General features: G+C 37.1%; 2 protein-coding genes across 5 annotated transcripts; both read right to left on the reverse strand.

Moving 5' to 3' along the window:
• Positions 1 to 7,020: 7,020 nt before the first annotated feature.
• LOC140776169 (transcription initiation factor TFIID subunit 15b) lies at positions 7,021 to 12,774 on the reverse strand. 4 transcript variants are annotated; one of them, XR_012106843.1, is made up of 8 exons: positions 12,619 to 12,774; positions 12,445 to 12,526; positions 11,721 to 12,345; positions 9,340 to 9,490; positions 9,166 to 9,247; positions 8,189 to 8,404; positions 8,028 to 8,072; positions 7,021 to 7,624 (listed from the first exon to the last, which is right to left on the reverse strand). XR_012106843.1 is itself a non-coding variant. In XM_073119782.1 (6 exons), exons 1-6 carry the CDS (start codon positions 12,719 to 12,721, stop codon positions 8,281 to 8,283), a joined length of 1,167 nt encoding a protein of 388 aa, XP_072975883.1. In that variant the 5' UTR covers positions 12,722 to 12,774; the 3' UTR covers positions 7,021 to 8,280. The 4 variants fall into 4 exon arrangements, 1 of the variants encoding a protein (XP_072975883.1); XR_012106844.1 differs by having other exon boundaries at positions 8,028 to 8,076; XR_012106842.1 differs by having other exon boundaries at positions 8,028 to 8,404.
• A 1,440-nt stretch (positions 12,775 to 14,214) lies between these two features.
• On the reverse strand, positions 14,215 to 17,311 carry LOC140776153 (glucan endo-1,3-beta-glucosidase 9). Its single transcript, XM_073119765.1, has 2 exons — positions 16,875 to 17,311; positions 14,215 to 15,567 (listed from the first exon to the last, which is right to left on the reverse strand). Exons 1-2 carry the CDS (start codon positions 17,243 to 17,245, stop codon positions 14,457 to 14,459), a joined length of 1,482 nt encoding a protein of 493 aa, XP_072975866.1. The 5' UTR covers positions 17,246 to 17,311; the 3' UTR covers positions 14,215 to 14,456.
• Between the last annotated feature and the right edge of the window lie 1,629 nt (positions 17,312 to 18,940).

Genomic DNA, 18,940 nt, shown 5'->3' on the forward strand with positions numbered 1-18,940 from the left:
GATGAAGAGGTGTCTCTCTATTTATACTGACGACTAGTGCTACTAGTTGGATATATATATACACACACATTATGTCTTTATGATGAAATAAGACTACATTAAGAAATAAAATGGATGTTAATCTTCGCTTAAATCTGGATAATATTCTACTGCCAAGCTAAACATCCCTCATGTTTGCTTTTCTAGCTCCTTCAAAGTATGTTCATCATTTGTTAATTATAATTTTTTTTATTCAATACTCTAGTTAATTTTCAGCTAGCGAGGACTAATGTATTAGAAAATATTTTAGTCCTTTTGAAAATAAAAAAACTAAATTACACATAAAACACCCCTAATTTGATCTTAAAACTTGGTTTATTTTTGACTCTTAATACCCAAGAGTATTAAAATTCTTTTATATCTATAGTTAAATTTAACTCGTCTATATGACAATTATATGTTAAAAAATTAAGCAGTTGAGTGTTTTTGAGGCTTTAAAAGCAAAATGCCAATAGTGTGTTTCTTTACCGACAAGAACATAAAAGTGAATATAATGAATCTTAATTCAAACTCAACCAATGAATGAATGAGAAATTAATAAAGTAAAGTTTTGGGAATATGCTACAGTATATGCACGTTTTTTCAAGCACGTGTCCATGTGATGAAGCACACTGTGTAGTCAAAATTAACCCTTGCAAACCCTAGAATTCTATTCACACTTGCATTTGAGTTTAATTAGACTTTGAACATAGGAGTAGATTAGACTTCACTCTAATCATATGCCCCCAAAACAATTATTATTATTATTGTTGTTGTTGTTGTTGTTGTTATAGCAATTTATTTGCAGTCCTTTAGAATTCCCATTTCCCTAGGTCCTTTTTCTTTTCAATTATTAGGTTTAATTTATTCTAAGTAAAACTTGTTGTCTTTGTTCTTCTGGGAGTTGAAAAATTAAGTTAGCAATCATAGATATATTATGTGAAGTCCCTTTCCCAGGTTGTAGAAAGAGCTTACAGTGTATATATATATATATATATATATATATATATATATATATATATATAGATAGATGTATGTAAATATTGTTTTTGTTCATTAATTAGGTTTAACTTTCTATTATTATGAAGGAAACAGATTTGGATTTCTTCTTCTTCTTCTTCTTCTTCTTCTTCTTTGTCGACAGAAGTACACAGTGGTACTGATCCCGAATTAATTAGCCATTAATAGTGCAGCAATTCCTAACAACGACACAACTAGATTCTTCGTCTCTATTTTTCATTTACTATAACCACCATGTGCACTGCACGAGATTAAGTAGAGATGAAGTAATAAAAGGAATCGAAGAGTAGTAGACAGTGTACTACTTTTAATATCCTACAAGTTTGCAGTTGCTGGAAGGAGTTAATTATTAATTCCCAACTTATATTTATAATATATTCTAAGTGTCCTGAGTGGTGTTGACCAGAGCTACAAGTGACTCTCTCTCTCTCTCTCTCTCTCTCTCTCTCTCTCTGCCTCATCTCTTGGATTGGATTGGTTTGGCTCTCATGTTGCCGTCCATCTTGACTAAGTCTTTACAATGATTCCCTTATCTCCTCTCACGTATAAAGAGATAGAGAGAGAGAGAGAGAGAGAGAGAGGTTAATTAAATAGGTTGTGTAAAAGTGACACAAAATTCTAACCATAAACCCTAGGGGGAGGGAGAGAGAGAGAGAGATGAGAGAGAAGGGCTCGACGTGAATGTTTGTTGGCAGACATTCACGTGGGCACGTCTATTTTCTTGTTCTCCATTTCGAATGGTAAGTCTAGGGCTTCTTCTTCTTCTTCTTCTTCTTAGCTCCAGACCCAAGACAAACGATTCTCCATTGTTTAGCATTTCTCCCCCCACCCAAAGAAATAATAATAATAATAATAATAATAATAATAATAAGGATTCCATAGTGTAATCCATGTATAAATAATGCTAACATGACAAGCTATTTAGAAATAGAATGACAGTATATATCATCAGTAATGAGCTCAAGTTATAGTAAAAGATGCCAATAACATGACTCAATCTTGAAACTTCTTTTTTATCGTTTGTGTAGCACTTTACGATATATATATATATATATATATATATATAGGCTTAAACTATGGTAAATTCAGTAAATATCAATCTAGTATTTACGAAGTAAATCGAAGCCATGATCTTTATTATTATAGACTTATAACCACATTATAAAGAAGAAAGAAAGAAGAAAAAAGAAAAAGATTAGACAAGTTGCAAGCTGTGCCAACCTATGATTGCATTAACAATTCACCCAACAGAATCAAATGTAAGAGGGTCTTAATGAGCCCTGACATGGCATACATAGAGATTATAAAAAATAAAACAAAAGCAAAAGCCCATCTACAGTTGAAACCCACAAGTTTCCACTACCCAAGTCCTATGCCCACAACCCATGCATTAAATGCTCTCACATGCATGACAGCCTTCAACACCACTCTTCTTCATCATCTTCTCCTCCTCCTCTCTTTCTCTCTCTCTCCCATTCCAAGAGAGACTAATTGCACCTCTCATCTGGTGCTAGCTTGTCATGCCCTGGTGCTCTTTCTTCCTGCAGTCTTACCTATTAAAAAAAAGAAAAATAATTTAAGAAAACAAGAAGGTTTTGTGGGGGGCATTGGAAACTCTTCATCTTATAATGTTTGCTTCCAAAGCGAGATACCTCTCCTTCAATTGTTAGCTCTAAGCACAAGGAAGAGAGAAACAGACATCTTTTTGGTTGCTTGGGGAGAGAGAAAACATGGCGACCTCCGATGCAGCAATAAATGCATCGTTGTGAGGAGATTCGTTTTGGATTAGCCAACCATTTTTATTTTAAAAGCTTTAGATGGATGAGTTGGCTTTTGTCTGCTTCATCGTCACAGAGGTGGGGAAATGGTAAGAGAGAAATGGGTGGATGTTACGTGAAAAAGATACAATGTATCTGAGACGTCCATGTGCATCGTGATTGTAGCACCCTCGCATGATGAGCTCAATCAGTTGAATACTCAAAAGGGGCTCCATTTTATTATGGAATAATATAAGCTTATTCTAGCATACTAACCAAACAACAACAGTTTATCTCAATACTAATTTATTATTATATTTTTCTCTCCGCTCTAATTTTTCACGATTTTGCTTTCGAAAAGATACCACAATCAACTATCATTTCAACAATTATCTTTTCTCTCTTCTCTCCTCTTCTTGCTCCCTCTAGCGATCATTAGGCAGGCCTCGAGCCTCAAGCTCCACACCCCCCACCTCCACCTCGCACTCTCCAAGCAAGGAGCTCCCTCGATCCCACTCATGAGGCTAGAGCTTTGACTCCTTCTCCGACCTCATGTCCTAGGCCTAACTCTTCAAAAATGACTCTGATTATCGATGCCTAGCTATCAAGGGTGCATCACCCTTGTCGGGCTCCCTCCTGTAGAAGGTTAAGGGGAGTGCGGCTAGGTCGATAAGACAAATGGCGCTTCAGTCTTATTGGTAAGTTCATAGGTCGCCCCCTCCATTGTTATACTTAACCAAGCATCGATAGGCTCCTTGTAAGACATAGATATGGCTGTAGGTTTCTTCACTTTTAAGTTCTCTAATAAGGATGATATAGTTCGTGTCTTAATTGGTGGCCTCTAAATATCCTCATAGAAGTCGCCTCTAACTTCAGGAATCGATAAAGGTAGATTCTTATACCCATTACAGGGTCCATGGTAGATCTTTTAGGGTCTGCATCAAGGTTGGCTTATCTCAACCTTTGAAGCAAGGCATTGATCAAGGGCCCCCGAGCTAACAATTCTTCAAACATGTTGCCTATGAGAATGATGTTACCCTGCCTCATCCAAGCTATGGTAAGGACATTGGGCATGCACCCAACTTAGGGTTAGTAGAGAACTTTCCTCTCTTCCAGCTTCTAATGAAGCCACATGTTCTTAATTGAGCATCCTAATATCTTCAACTGTTAGCAAAATCACCACAGACAGCCCTAACCATACTTAGTTGCTCGCTCCTTCACATCTCATAAATGTTGGTCAGACTGCCTCGTGCTTAGTCCTTAATGATGCACGATTGTTTCCCAAGGGATCATAATCCCTTCTATTGTCCCTATGGAGATAAATGCATGCTAGGTGGCCATGCCTTGTTTAAACTCGTCGGATACTAGCGCAGATTTCTGCCGCATGCCCTTTTTGGATTCTATTCCTCTCATCCCTAACTCTAACTCTCATCCTGTCAATCCCTCACCTTCCCCAGTTCATTCCCCATCTTTCTCCTCTCTCCCCTCTAAATCCTCTATGATATCTCCCACTGCCAACCCTTTCACTTCATATCCTGGATGAGCCGACGGACCTAATTTCATGCCCATTTGATATCCTGGATGAGTCGACAAACTCCAATCTCATGCCCTCCATTCGATGGACATCTCTCAAGCAACACCTTGCCTCCCCCACTGACTGTCAACTTTAATGTTGAAACCTAAGACCAATTCGAGTAAAAGTTCAAAGGTCACAAGCTCCAAGTTGCTAAAGAACCCCTTGGTTCTCACGTTGTCCCCCCGTCAATTACTGCCTCTGACCACATGGTTTCCTAATGAAGCTCATCTCTTGGAATTATCGCAGCATTACCAAGAGAGAGGGTCGCTTATCTTTCTTAAATTTGTTGTCTATGCACTCATCTGATTTTTTTTTTCGTTTTTTTTTAGACTCATCTCATTGACCGCGAGTCTTGATTCTTTTTTCGTAGGCTCTGGCCACTATGGCTTAGAACTTTTATCCTGGGAACTGGACTACGAGCGGCATCATAATCGGTTGAAAGGAGACTTCCGCTCAAGTTTTTGAAGTCCTTCCTTTGATCGAGCCATTCATATTATTGTCACAGCTCTAGGTAAATCTCCTTTTATGCTTTCGGCTATGTATGTTAGTACTACTCCTTTGATTGGCTTTGGCATAAGCTTAGCTTGCTTAATGTTTTTAACCTTAAATTATGATAGGGGATTTTAATTGTATGAAAATTTGAATAGGATACTCTTTATTTTTAATGAAAGTATGGTTTATACCCTATATTTTTACTATTTGCAAATCAAGTCCTATGATTTAGCGAATATGTACAGAAAATACCCTGCCATTAGATCAATTAGTTTTAACCAAATCTTTAAGCTAAGTTAACTATACTAAGAAAATTACAAAAATACTATCAACCAAGTCATATTAAGAGCATTTTAGTCATTTTAAAAATAATGACATTTTAGTCATTTGAGAAATAAAATCTCTACTTACGAAATATTCTCACGATGTTAATTCAATTCTAACCTAATGTATTTTCTGCATACAAATAGTGAAAATATAGGTATAAACTATAATTATGTTATATAGCATGGTGTTATTTTCTCTTAATTGTATTATAAGTGTTGAGGACAAGGTGGGGTGGGGAGGAGGGGATGACGGTTGTTCTATTCCACTTTCTTGTTAATGCTTTTAGATCCATGATTTCTAAAAAATAACAATATTAACGTGGGTTTCTCTGGATCCTCTTATACTTAATCGTCATAGGGACCAAAAAATTTTGAGTAGACTAGATAGAGTTTTTTTTAATCCGACTTTTCTTGACATTTCCTTGACCTACTATGTTGTGCATCTTCCTCGGATTGATTTGGATCATTGTCCGATTATTGTTTCCCTTGATGTTTTTGATAAATCCAAAAGTGGCCCTTTCAACTCAAATAGTTTTGGTTTAATTATTCGGAGTCTTGCGGACCTCATTAGGTTCCTTAATTAGTGTGGGTTGTCGGCATAGTGCTTACCATTTCACTTTAGCTGCCAAAGCGCTCAACCTTTGTGAGGCACTTTACTTCCTCCACCGGCACAATATATCTCGCCTCATCATCGAAATTGATTCTCTTTTGCTTGTCAACATTTTGAAGGGTCACCATCCGACTCCTTAGGCTAAACTGTAATTATGGGTGATTGTTTGTACCCTTTTATCTTTCTTTTCTTTTTTGTTTATCAACTGTATCTACCAGAGATACACGAGACTATTTAGCTTGCTAACTATGATAAAAATATGACTCTAAGTTGTACCTGTGAGGGTTCTTTCCTTTGCTTATTTTGGCTGTTGATGTTGGCGACAATTACTGTACCAAGGGACTTTTCTTTTTTAAAACAAAAAAAACTATAAAAACCATTTTAGTCATTTGGTAAAAAAGCTTCTTAGATTTATTACTTTTTCATGTCACAATATATTATACACCTATACTAAGATTACAACCAAACACAATAATATTTTAAATCAGGATAATCTTTTTTTTACCAATGTAAGAAATGAGTATAATAAAATAATTTAAAAGTTATTCCACAATCAAAGGCCGTTTCAAGATTTTATTTTATTTTTTATTTTTATTATTTGACAAAAGTCGCGTTTTAAATGCAGCATGTTAAATGAGAAATCGATGCAACTAAATTTGTTTATATCTTTCTGTTTTTCTTTCCATTAAATGTTGAGAATCAATTTTGACAGCCACTGAATTGAAGCAAATATTAAAATAATGCATATGAGTCTAACTTAGCCTTTAAAAGAAATTTTTATGAGATCTATAAACTGAGGACCAATTTTTATAAATACAGTTATCTTAAATACATGAAACCAAAAGGCACCTCAGAGTTCAAAATATGTTTTGATGGTTTTGCAACCAATCACAGGCTTTATCAAATGCCCCAACACTACTAAATCCCAATATTTGGGCATCATGGGATCTCTCAGAACACAAGGCTTGCAAATTTTGTTCAGAACTCAGCTTTTTGCTTAAAAGAAAAAATCGAGGTTCATATTGAGATATGGATTTTTATTTACCCAAATGCACATATACACAAACAGAGCGAGTCCAATATAAATTTTGAATTGTTCGGGCCAAAATCAATCTCTAGCACACGATAATTCCACATTCCAATTTCCAAACAAAGCAAACCCAAATCAATAAGGATGCTTCTAAGACGAGGTATATCTGAATAATAGATTCACAGGATAAATATTGCATTGCGAGAAAAACAAAGCATATTATTAATAGGCTTTCATGTCAAATTGACCAGGCCTACAACCAAAGGAGAGGACAAAAAGATTTTCCCGCATGATCCAAGGCCAATATGGCCGACCAAGGCCTGAATAGACTGCATACAACTTGAATCACACTGGCCACCATCACCACCAAATCTCACGTGCTACCAAGACACAAGCTGACAGTGCGAGTGAAAAAATGACTACGCACAAGGATTAGATGGAGGCACCACAATGTGAGGTTTTTTATGAGAGTATATCAAGAATTTTGTGGAGTGGAAGGGAACTAATTGTAATGCAGCCCAACAAGAGAGAGAGAGAGAGTACTACACCTAAAAAAAAGAGTAATATAGTACTAACTAGTCATGTCATGGAGAAGGTAGGATAAGGGTAATAGGAAATAATCTCAGGGGTCTTAAGAACACAAGGTTTCATTATAGCCGCTGCGAAATGATCAGTGCTTGATCGACCGAGTCTTTTCGGCTCACTTATAAAATCCCCAGGCCCACATATGCCAATTCTAGCACTTATTTGGACAGCCTAAAAGGTCTGAGAGTGCCCCAAGCTTGGCTCTCCAACCTACATAATCAAAACAGAAACAGCAATTTTAAGTTCAGCATGAACTATTGAGATAGAACTATTTCGGTAGATTCACCAGCAGTGACCTACATTGCATTTTACAAGCACACCGTATGCTTCAAGAAGCTTAATTTACAGTTATCACTACACTTTCCGCTGTCTAAGACCTTATACTTTTAAGCTGAAGCTAAAGAGAGAACATTTTGTAATCTACTGAATCACATTCAGGTTGGCATGTAAAGTATAATATTAAGTGGCACAAGCAAAAGCAATTCATGACTAAAGAACATGCAAAAATGCATTTACTGCAATAGAATGATCAAAACATGAAGTTGTATGTAACATGTGAATAATAGGAGAGGTCATGCAAATCAGTGAAAATTCAAGAAAGAGCAGAACTCACCTGGAAATCTCAAACCTACCAGCAATTTTTCAAGATTATATCCACCTGCCTCCAGGAAAACATTGACATAATTCAAATCAATTTCAGGTTTAAGGAACCAACACTCATCAAGTCCCAGGAAGAAGAGAGTAAAGCTCCCTAGGGGAATATGGCCAGCCTACCTTAAGCTCCTCTATGATTACAACTTTGATGAATAGGAATAGTAACAGATTCTCATAGATCAAACTCTTAAGTGCAAATAACGAACATCTTTTCAGTATGGACGTGAGCGCTGCCCCCCTCCATAGTTTCTATCAGGCCCTGATCCTCCACCATCATTGAAACTGTCCCTGCGCCTGCCACCACCACCACCACCACCATAGCCACCTCTCCCGCCCCTGTTCCAGAACAATCAGATTAAACAAAGAAGACCAACAATCAGTATCGAGCATTAATGTGATAAAAATATAAAATGAGCAATACCATAAACAGTGAGATTCATAAATATATAGCTAATCACTAGAATCAAGACATAGCATAAAAAGAAAAGTGTGCAGTCGGGGGCAGGCAAATAAATAATGCTCTGAGACACCAAAAGAACAATCAGATGAAAATATCAGCATTTTCTGTGGAAGAGACAACACTCTGTCTGCTACATAAATGATTTTTTAGATGTGGTACAATAGGCTTTTTTATTTACTAGAGCTCATAAGCTAAATGGGTTAAGACAATACAAGGTTATCTCTCTCCTAATACAAGTTCTAAATGGGCTGCACCATCCATTCAACACCACCACCACATCCTGCAATTTCCACAGTCCACATAAACCCCCAAGCACACTTGTTGCAGGAGAGAATTTGAACACATGGTTGGGGCTACCCAGAACTCATGCTTTGCTATTAAGACGCCACCCTGGTGGTAAACATGACATAATACTTTATCTGACAAAATAATATTTAAGTTTTTAGAGACAAGACATCCAACAAATCTTCCTTAATTAGATCGTCAAACCATAACCAAAATTAATATAAAAACTAAACACAAAGTAAAGAACACTTTGCTACAACATTAGAGAGAATAACTTGCTCATTTAAAAGGATAAGACACTCATTGCCATAGTACCAAGTAAACTTATTCTTTTGACTAGTGGAAGAGATACCTGTGAGAAAAAGGTGGGGGAGCTTTAGGTGCAGATTTTGCGGCCATTGCAACACCTATCTTATGGCCCCTCAAATCATAATCTAAACAAAAATAACCATTTGTATACATCAAACTGAAATTTAATGAAAATGATTGGCAAGTAAAACATAACTACAGTCATAACAAAGATTACTGTTGTAAAATCCGCCAGCTGAATGTGCTGCAGAGGGATCCTCATAAGACAGTACAGCATCTCCTTTATTTCTTCCAGATTCATCGGTATATATTTTTATATTCCAAGGCCACTGATCCTTGTAGCCACGTTTCTGCTTGATCCTTCCAACCTTAGAAAGAATATGAATTTACTCAAAACCCATGATCAATCTAATCTGAAATAAAGTTCTGCCAAGATACAAAACAAAGTACCTTTAACAATAGTTTGTTTCTAGTTGTGGTAAATGTAACTAAATCCATATTCAGTGTAAGCATTACATATGCATTCTAATTCATATTTAGGAAAAGAACTCTATCAAAGCATTATGAGTAAATAAATAAGGGCTATGAACTGTGAAGGAAAATATTTAACAAAATGATCTTCAGACTTTAAATAAGATTCAATTTTATATATTTAATTTGATTCTACGAAGTGTAGACCACCCAAGATTAGATTTAAGCTGGATTCAAGCTTGATTTGAAATAAGCTTGAATTTATTTATCAAGCAGTTCGAAGTAGGCTCGAGCTCACTTGAACTTGAAATAGGCTCAAATTAAAATTAATCAATTCAAGCTTGATCTTTTGACTTAGGTTGAAATTAATTTCCAACAAAGCATGAACAAAGCTAGGCTTGATTCCCCCCCTAATTTTATATGAGACTATTACATCTGCAATTGACATTGGAGAAATTTTTCTTCAATTGACTTTCATAACAATGTCCATGTCAAGTGGCTCATAATTATAGTTCAAGTTCCAATTTCATTCTAAAATATGATTACAAAACCATCTAGTCCTGTAGAAAGTTTCAAGATTACTAGAAACTTCTAGTGCATGTTGTGATAGAGCAAAGCACCCTCACAAAAATTTCTAGTGAATGTTGTAATCATAGTTCCAAGTTTCGACAACCAGTCTACCGACTGATTTCGGCCAGATATCGGCCAATCCCACCCGATACGATCTCTCCCTCTCTCTTCTCTCACTCTATCTCTTTTCTCTCTCTAATTTTTTTTCATTTCTTCTCACTTATGCCCCATCTCTTTCATTTCTCTCTACTCTCTCCCTCTCTCTTATTCCTCTCTTTTCTCCAATCTCTTTCTCTTTCTGTTTGTTTCTCCTTTAATCTCTATTACTGCAACTAAAAATCAACTGCAGTAAGAGTGAGATAGAGAGACGAGAGAGAGTGGAGAGAGAGTGAGGAAAAGATTGAAAGGGAGTAAGAGAGAGAGAGGAATAGATTGAGAGGAAAAGAGAAAGGAGAGAAGAAATGAAAAAAATCGCAATAGTAAGAGAGAGGGAGGAAGAGAGATTAAGAGAGAAATAGAAGGGAGAGAAGAAATAAAAAAATTAAAATTTGTCTTATGACAATAAGAGAGAGCAGGTAGAGATAAGAAAGGAACAAAAATTAGAAAAAAGATAAATTTTTCTTCACATTAATTGAGAAAGGGAAGAAAAGAGAGAAGGGAAAAGAAGAAGGGAAAGCCAACAACTCGGTATTCATCAAAGTTTTAAATAAGTTAATATAATTTTTAACTTTTAGACTTCATATATAAATAATTATTATTTTTTTATCATTTTCTAAATTTTTAAAAAATTTCCCATATTTTTAAATAATATTTAGAATTTCTATGATTTAAAAATAGTCTGATTCAATATAGGCAGCCGATACCTATTGTTTTTCTGGATGACTGATTCCGATTCCGATACCGAGTTTTAAAACCTTGGTTATAATAGAGTAATATGACCTATTTACCTCTAATTATTTCAGTAACTACAATACAAGTAGCGATTGACTATAATACCAACTCAGAAAAAGGACAAGTAGAAAAGTTAATTTGACAAGAGAAATATGTTATACCGAATGTACCTGATATATAATTTATATTTCACTATATTAGGTAAACTAAAATATTAGAAGTCATTTTCAAAGGAGCTTCTAATCAAAAGGACATGATCATGCCAATAGGAATATAATGTCCAAAGAATGCCCCTACAAAAAAGGATGTAAAGTAAAGTGCCAATCACAAGGACACAATTTCCATATCATCAAACAGTATTTGTAAGGCAGCGGAATTATTATAAATTATTAAAGCATTGGATCCTAAAGCCTAAAATTATGAGACATGTTATATTCTAATTTCTAGATATAAGCTCATCAGGCCCAATCCTAACATAGAAAATATACAGCAGATCCTAGCTCCCCACATTAATCATTTTCTTAACCACAACAGAGAAATAACTTAAAACCTTTCAGAGATAAATTGAAGTCAATCATAATTCATTACCACATAAAGCTGAAGACCAGAACTAATACACAGGCAACCAATACTACAGTAGGAAAAGAAAGCCAAGAGATACCATACTTGTCCAATCCCTCCAAAAAGTTCATGCAGCTCCTCAATAGTCACATCTAGCGGCAAATTTGAAATGTAAATCCTTGAATTGTCACATGAGTCGTCACAATTTTCATCACACTGCTTAACCTTGACAGAGGGTTCAATAGAAGCATCTCCATAAGGAGCCGACGCACCACCACTGCCACCACCATCACGGGCACTAATTCCACGACCACCGTAACCTCCACGACCAATAGCAGCCTCACCACCATAAGAGTTTTGAGGTGGAGCACCATAGCTTGGAGGAAGAGAACTATTCCCACCATAAGAGTTTGGTGGAGGCGGATAGTTCCCAGCCGAAGGTGGAGGAACCTGCGAATAGCCCATGCCTTCCCTATCCGGATTCGCATAACCACGCTCTTCCCGCCCCTGGCTACTGTCGCCGTAACCCCCTCTTCCGCCGTACCCACCACTCCGACCACCACGGTTCTCATCATAACCCCGGCTTCCACCACGAGAATTATAATCTCCACCACCTCTATTATATCCACCACCGCCTCTGCCTCTATCGGAACCACCGCCATTGCCGCCCGGACTTGGAGCACCACACTTATTGCATTCTACTCTTCTAGCAAAGTTTACGTTCCCGCAACTGATCCAAGTACCAGACTTGGTTACAAAGCCGAAAGAAACTCTAAAACGCAAAGATCAAGACATATACAAAGATCAAGACATATTTAAAAGACTTGACCTCGAATTAGGGCAAACCCAGTCCCCATCACGGTCACCTCCACCGCTACGGCCGCCGCCACCGCCTCGATATCCGCCTCCACCTGTAGATTAATTTTTCTGAATCTACTTAGTTTGCCAAACCCTAATTCCAAGAGGAGAAGGGATTACGAAAGGTGGAGAAAGGCCGACGGACCCCGATTTCCGTAACCGCCGCCTCCACCTCCTCTGCCGTATCCGCCGCCTCCTCGCGGTGGCCCCGCGTAATCACCTCCTCCGCCGCCATACGCACCCGACATGGATTTTAGGGTTTTAACTTTTGAACTCCCGAAGAGAAAAAGAAGAAATTTTTAAGATCGAACAAGGAGCGGAGGGTTTTTGTATTAAGAGGAGTACTGTTTACATTATACACCCTAGAAAATTCCTATTTGCGTATGCATCCTTGTGGAAATTTGGTAATTAACCCTCGGATTACTGCATTCATATTTAGGTGCTTTAACATTCGTCCAAATATTACCTCAAATTTAATGAGATACACACTAATAAACATCCGTCCATTATCTCACCATGTAGATCATCAAACACACATCATGCACGTCCTTAACCATTACAAGCAAAAGGAAAAAAAAAAACCACTTGCAACTCCAAGAACACCAAGGATGTCAAATTTCAGTTCAGCAAATTCTTCTCAGTCCTGAGCCACCACCGGCAGCAGTTGACGAAGGCCCCAGTGCAACCGGCGGTACGCCGGAGTTGTTCACAGAGGAACCACAGTACCCTTGGAGTATGTCTCCTTCTTGGGCCGTGAGCCCAAGGCCCATGAACATGGCGTCAGCAGCTCAACAACGGTGTTGGATTACCTGAATGGCCCGACAGCAGCTCGGGCCGAGGTAGGTCTCGCCGTTGAGGAAGAAGAGGATCACCTCCCTCCATCAGAGCGTCCCAGCACTGCATCACACCGGCCGACTGGAGCCGGCCCACTAGGGTTTTTGGGCTGAGTCGGGCCACAGTTGGGGCGGCGCGGAAGAGAGAGTGCAAGCTAGCAGCAGTGATACAGAGAGGAATAGCTTGAGAGAAGCCATGAGAACAAGTGTGGGAAGAAATTGACCGAATGAGGTATATTTATAAGGTTTCAGAATTAATGATAATGTAAGAAGACTTGAGTTTAAGAATGTGGAAAGGTTAACAAGTAATAACCTGTTTAATTTTTTTCAGAGTGATATGAGAAGTGGCAGAGAAACCAATGGAACGAGTAATCCCATATGGAACATGAAAAGTTTCTATGCAGCATATCCAATAATGACTTGCCTTGTGAATCTAAAATGGTTTTTGGTTGGATATTTCAAAGAACAGAGGTTAATCTCAAGAAGATATATAAATGGTTCTCAATCCAAAGAATTCGAGAATATTAATTAGTCTATCTACATATGAATGGTAGAAAAAGAGAGGAGAACAAGCTTACAAACTCCACAAAACTAACAAGATTTGATCACACCTGCAGATATAAATCACAAATCATTAAGAAAAACCATTATGAAGTGAGAAGCAATACCCAGATCTCAAATTGGCCAAAAATTATCAAAATTTCTCTAGAGTGGAAATATTTCACACAAAACTTTGATGTATTTGTAGAAAGACAGGAAACCAATCGAGCAGAAATATATGAAATTCTTATTTCTGACTGTAACTGGAAAACAGATGTTGAAAATCCTAACCAAGAACAAGTCGCATATCGCAGCATGAATATCGTCTGTTAGTATATATCCAAGAAAGTCTTTTGCTTCTTCCAATAACAAATAGTTCAAGAGAAATGAAACTGATCATTAATCGAATCCCTTGGCATGACGATTCAAATGCTAAAATCTCTCACAACCAACTACAAGCAAGAAGCTTGAGAAAACGTAGTTGGGAGAATAAAAACAATCTGAAATGAAGTTGTAATACAGCTTCTACCAGTACAAAGGCTATAAAAAAGCTCTCGTTAGCAAATAACCCTGACGATCACAAGTAGTACTTGTCCAAGTCAAATCAGTATCATGAGAAAGTAAACAGATAAAGGGAAATAAAGGCACTTAAAATTATTGTAAAAAAAGGAAATTTCCCCTGAACAGAAGTAGATAAGGATGTGCGCAGTGTGATAGAAAACCTGCAGTCGCCTACAGATGGATCAACAGTAGTTATCAAACCTAACCCGCCAAAACTGCAGCTATCTTCACTTTGATCATGCTGCTGATAGTAGTTGTTGAATGCATAAGATACATTCTCAGGCCAACCTATCCCAAAGCAAGATCCTCCAGGTGACATAGCACTGCAGTCTGCCTTGGAGCATGCCTCTGAAGCACTAGCTGAAACATTTGACATATCCAAATTGTTGTTTACCACACACCATTTGGGAGCAAGATACTCCACATCATGAGCATTGACAAGACTTTTTGAACCCTGGCCCAAGTCCATATTATACTTTGCCTGGCCATCGAAGGTGAAGATGCCCCAGTGTCTCTCATAGTTTCCAGTTGCTATACTGCGCTGATCTTCATCTAAAAGACTGAAGAAATATGTTTCAATTGGAGGCCTTTTCGGCCTAAGTGGAGTACCAGATTTGCTCTGCAAATGATTGACTAAACCTTGCATAAAAGTCTGGGCAAAAGGAGACGTGGCATTTACTGCTCCATCTGTAGGCCATCCTACTCTCCCAACTATGATGTCCATGTTGCCAAACCCAACCTTAGACAAAGATGAGACTAATGCATCGATGCTTGCATCAAAATAGTTGTTATACTTATTATGACCATCAGTTATAGGACGTGACTTTAGTTGGAAGAGGACATAGTCCATGGAAATATTCTTCTTCTGTTGAAGGTTTGAAAAAGGATTGATGTCAACCACAAAGGGTGAACCATGTTTACTGAGAAAAGCAAGGAGCTCGATCATGGTCTTGTTAAGATCAGACCTGAAGTGACCCTTTGAAGGGAGATTAGATTCAGTCTGGTACACATCAGAACTGCAAGGTACAATAACTTTCATCTTGTCAGCTAACTTAGCAGCAGTCAAAGCTAGCTGAATGTTTGTTGCTGCACCAACTACAAAAGGTTGGAATTGTTGCCCATAGCTGAGGAAGAATGGCTCATCCCCGACAGCAATGTACCTGTAAATAGTTTGCTAGTCCACTGAAATGGTTCATTGTGTAGTAGTACTTTAAAGTTTGCATCCCTACCAGCGAGTGATGACATAATATGATACCTTCTATCAAACAGCATTTAACAAGATTATACTAGAAATGGAAATATGAGCAAACTGACAATGAACACATAACACTTCAACAGCAAAGATATATTGGTAATGGTCCCAATAGTGAATCATAAATAGCGCAAGCATAAGGTAACCACAACTATAAGCTGCTTAGAAACAAAATACATAAATCTGACATAACAATCATTCCAACAATGTCAACTGACAAACGTATATGCTGACAAGAGGATTTACATTTAATCAATACCATACAAGCTGAAACAGAATTACAGAAGAAAGAAGTTCCATAACATTAAAGCTATCTCCGGTCATTCGGTCTTACAAAAGATATACTACAATAATTCTGAGTTTGACATTGACTAGAAATTATATATACCAGAAGAAAATAGTTCATATAACACCTTCCAAATTTACGAATTTCAAAAACCCAGCCATATTCAGTTATAATAGCAGGTCCATGATCCAAGAGAAGTCTTTTATTTCCAACAAACTAGTAACAGAAACATTTGAATATCATTTTGCAGCAGTAATTGAAGTTTTACGGTGAATGAGAACAACATTGTCTAGCTATTAGATACTAAAAGCAGTGATGTTCAACTATGAAGAATTGTAATAAACCACGTTGACGTTTGGAGTGTCATATTTGCATCAAACTCTTAAAGGATGGCATAGATCTGGAGAGAAAGTCCTATCTATAACTGAGATACAAGTATATCGTGCAAACAAAAATCAAGAATAAACTTTTGAATATTCCATTAACATATCATTCTACATATATAACTAAGATCAAAAGCATAAGTCTCTTAGCCCAGAACTTTCTTGCATGAAGGATGTGTTTAGGAAGTGGGAGAAAACAAAGTAACAAGTAATTTTTTTCTGGAAAAATCGCACTTTTAACAACTGTAGAGCCATAAATACCAAAAGAGAAAATAAATAACCAAATTCTAAAGTGTCCTACTTCGCAGACATTTCAACATAAATTTAAATGACATAAATGCAAACAACGAAGGAATTTCTAAAGATCCAATCGAAACCACAAAGCCATTAAAATAACCCATAAATCTAACAAAGTGAAAACCGGAAAGGGTACAACCAAACAGGGAAGTAAAAAACCCACCTACCTTTTATCCCATTTCCCACCAAAAGCCCAAAACCTCACAAAAATCTTCAGAAGTTAAAAATAAAGAAAACTAAATGCCTTACTCGATCCGAACTCCTCCACCGGAGCCGCCGGGTGGTAAGTACCGGGTGACGTTATCGTGGACCCAGCTCGCGGCGGCCTTCTTGGACGCACTCAGTTCTCGGAGCACCTCGTTTCGGACCCCCACCGCGACTCCAATGCCCGAACCCGAGAGGCTCTCGAGAACGGCCGGGTCGGCGTCGGCGAGCTTGACACGAGCGATGCCGTTGGGGAGGAGGAGGCCGGAGACCACCTTCGAGGGGGGGAGGGGGTGCGAGGAGGCGGTTCCCCAGTTCACCCCCAGGACCGCGGATTCCGCGAGACGCCATGGGAATGGGGAAGAGAGAAGTAGGAGAATGCGGAGAAGGAGCACCGGGCGGTGAGCGGACCGCATTGAAGCCCTCCCCTTTCCGGCTTTAGACAGTGATGCTGCTGGTTTCAGACTTCCACCGATGTGCTCATGTGCAGTACTCTAGTAGACAGCAGTGAAAGGGTAAAAGCAACATTTGCATAGACGCTCCTGGAAATTTAAATATTACGATAAAGGGCTTTGTTTGTGAACCTAAGTTTTTTAACATAATTGCCACTGAAGAATGAATACTATTACAAAATTAAAGATAAATTTTATTACCTAAATAGGGCATAAAATAAAAGTACTTTAGTATCTCAATAAATACTTAAGCATCCTTTACTTCAGAAATAAAGTTAATTCAAAAATATATATTCTTCTTTGTTATTTTGAAAATAAAATTTTTATTTTAAGAACACGTATATGGTATAGAATATTTTTGATATGATATAAAGTGAATAAAAAGATTAAAAAATATATATTATTTTATTTTTTATGAAATTGGTATGAATAATTTTTGATTTGATATAAAGTAGATTGATAGAACTAATAAAGATAAAATAATAATAATAGTATTTATATTTAGAATATAATTATTATATTATTAAGTTGTTATTCTGAAATAAAGTGTTGTAGTTTAGAATAAGAAAAACTTATTTATGAGGCAAAAGAGAGATTAAGTATTTGAAGAAGAAAATGGTTGAATTTTTCACAGGGGAAAGCCAACCAAAATATTGATATGGATGTAAGCATCAGATCTAATCTTTGAATGGGAGATGATACTCAAGTGCAGGTACAAAGGTAAAGGAACTGTGTGCATCATTACAAAGTTTCACAAATATATCTAAGGACTCTTCTATCAATCCAGATAGAAGGTATGGTCATCTAAATTCTGGCAAATGATTTACCTTCAATATCAAATAGTAACAAATTGTGTGGAGTTTACACCTATGGATCTACAAAATGCACTTGGAGAACCCTTTTTAAGTTAGTAAATCATGGAGAGCAAAACAACTGCCAATGTTTTCAGTACATGCATGCAGACATATATGCACAGGCCCTCACTTGCTGGAAAAACTTATCTTTTATTATTCATTGAGATTATCTTCTTAAACATAATTTCGAAGCATTATTCTCTTACAGGAACCTCCTAAATTGGTTCAGTAATTAAATATTTTTTATTATTTTCATATCTAATAAAGTTTACTCTTTAAAAAATTAAAACTTAAAAAGTAAGATTAATTAATTAAGTTTGGAATTTAGTATCAAACCAAACAAACAAAGCCTAGGCTGGCAAATAAATAGAGTGCCAGAGTAAGAAAACATAGAACTATTGGAAACAACAAGATGCATGCTCAAAGACAAGAATTCCAAAGCCTATCTGTTAACTAGATTTGACACAAAGGCAATAGATGACAGAACTCCATATAAAGCATGGTATGGAAGAAAGCCTATGCTTATATACATGAAACAAAGGATATAGACTATATGATCCAACAAAAGAAAATGAATTCACTATTAGTCGAGATATTATTTTCAATGAAGATGATGCGTGGATCTGGAAAGACTATGATGCAGATAGTACTCATTTGATTATTAATAATGATGATGGTGATTTTATTCCTATGAATGAGCTTCAAGCACTGCCTTCACACAGAAAGTGATTCATCTAAATCACCTCCAAGGAGTGTAAGAAGCCTTTCTTGATGTTTATGAATCTATGTGGCTTTGTCTTGTTTT

This window comes from Typha angustifolia, chromosome 14 (genome assembly GCF_048772165.1).
Source record: "Typha angustifolia cultivar Huaian chromosome 14, ASM4877216v1, whole genome shotgun sequence".
Lineage (NCBI taxonomy): Eukaryota > Viridiplantae > Streptophyta > Magnoliopsida > Poales > Typhaceae > Typha > Typha angustifolia.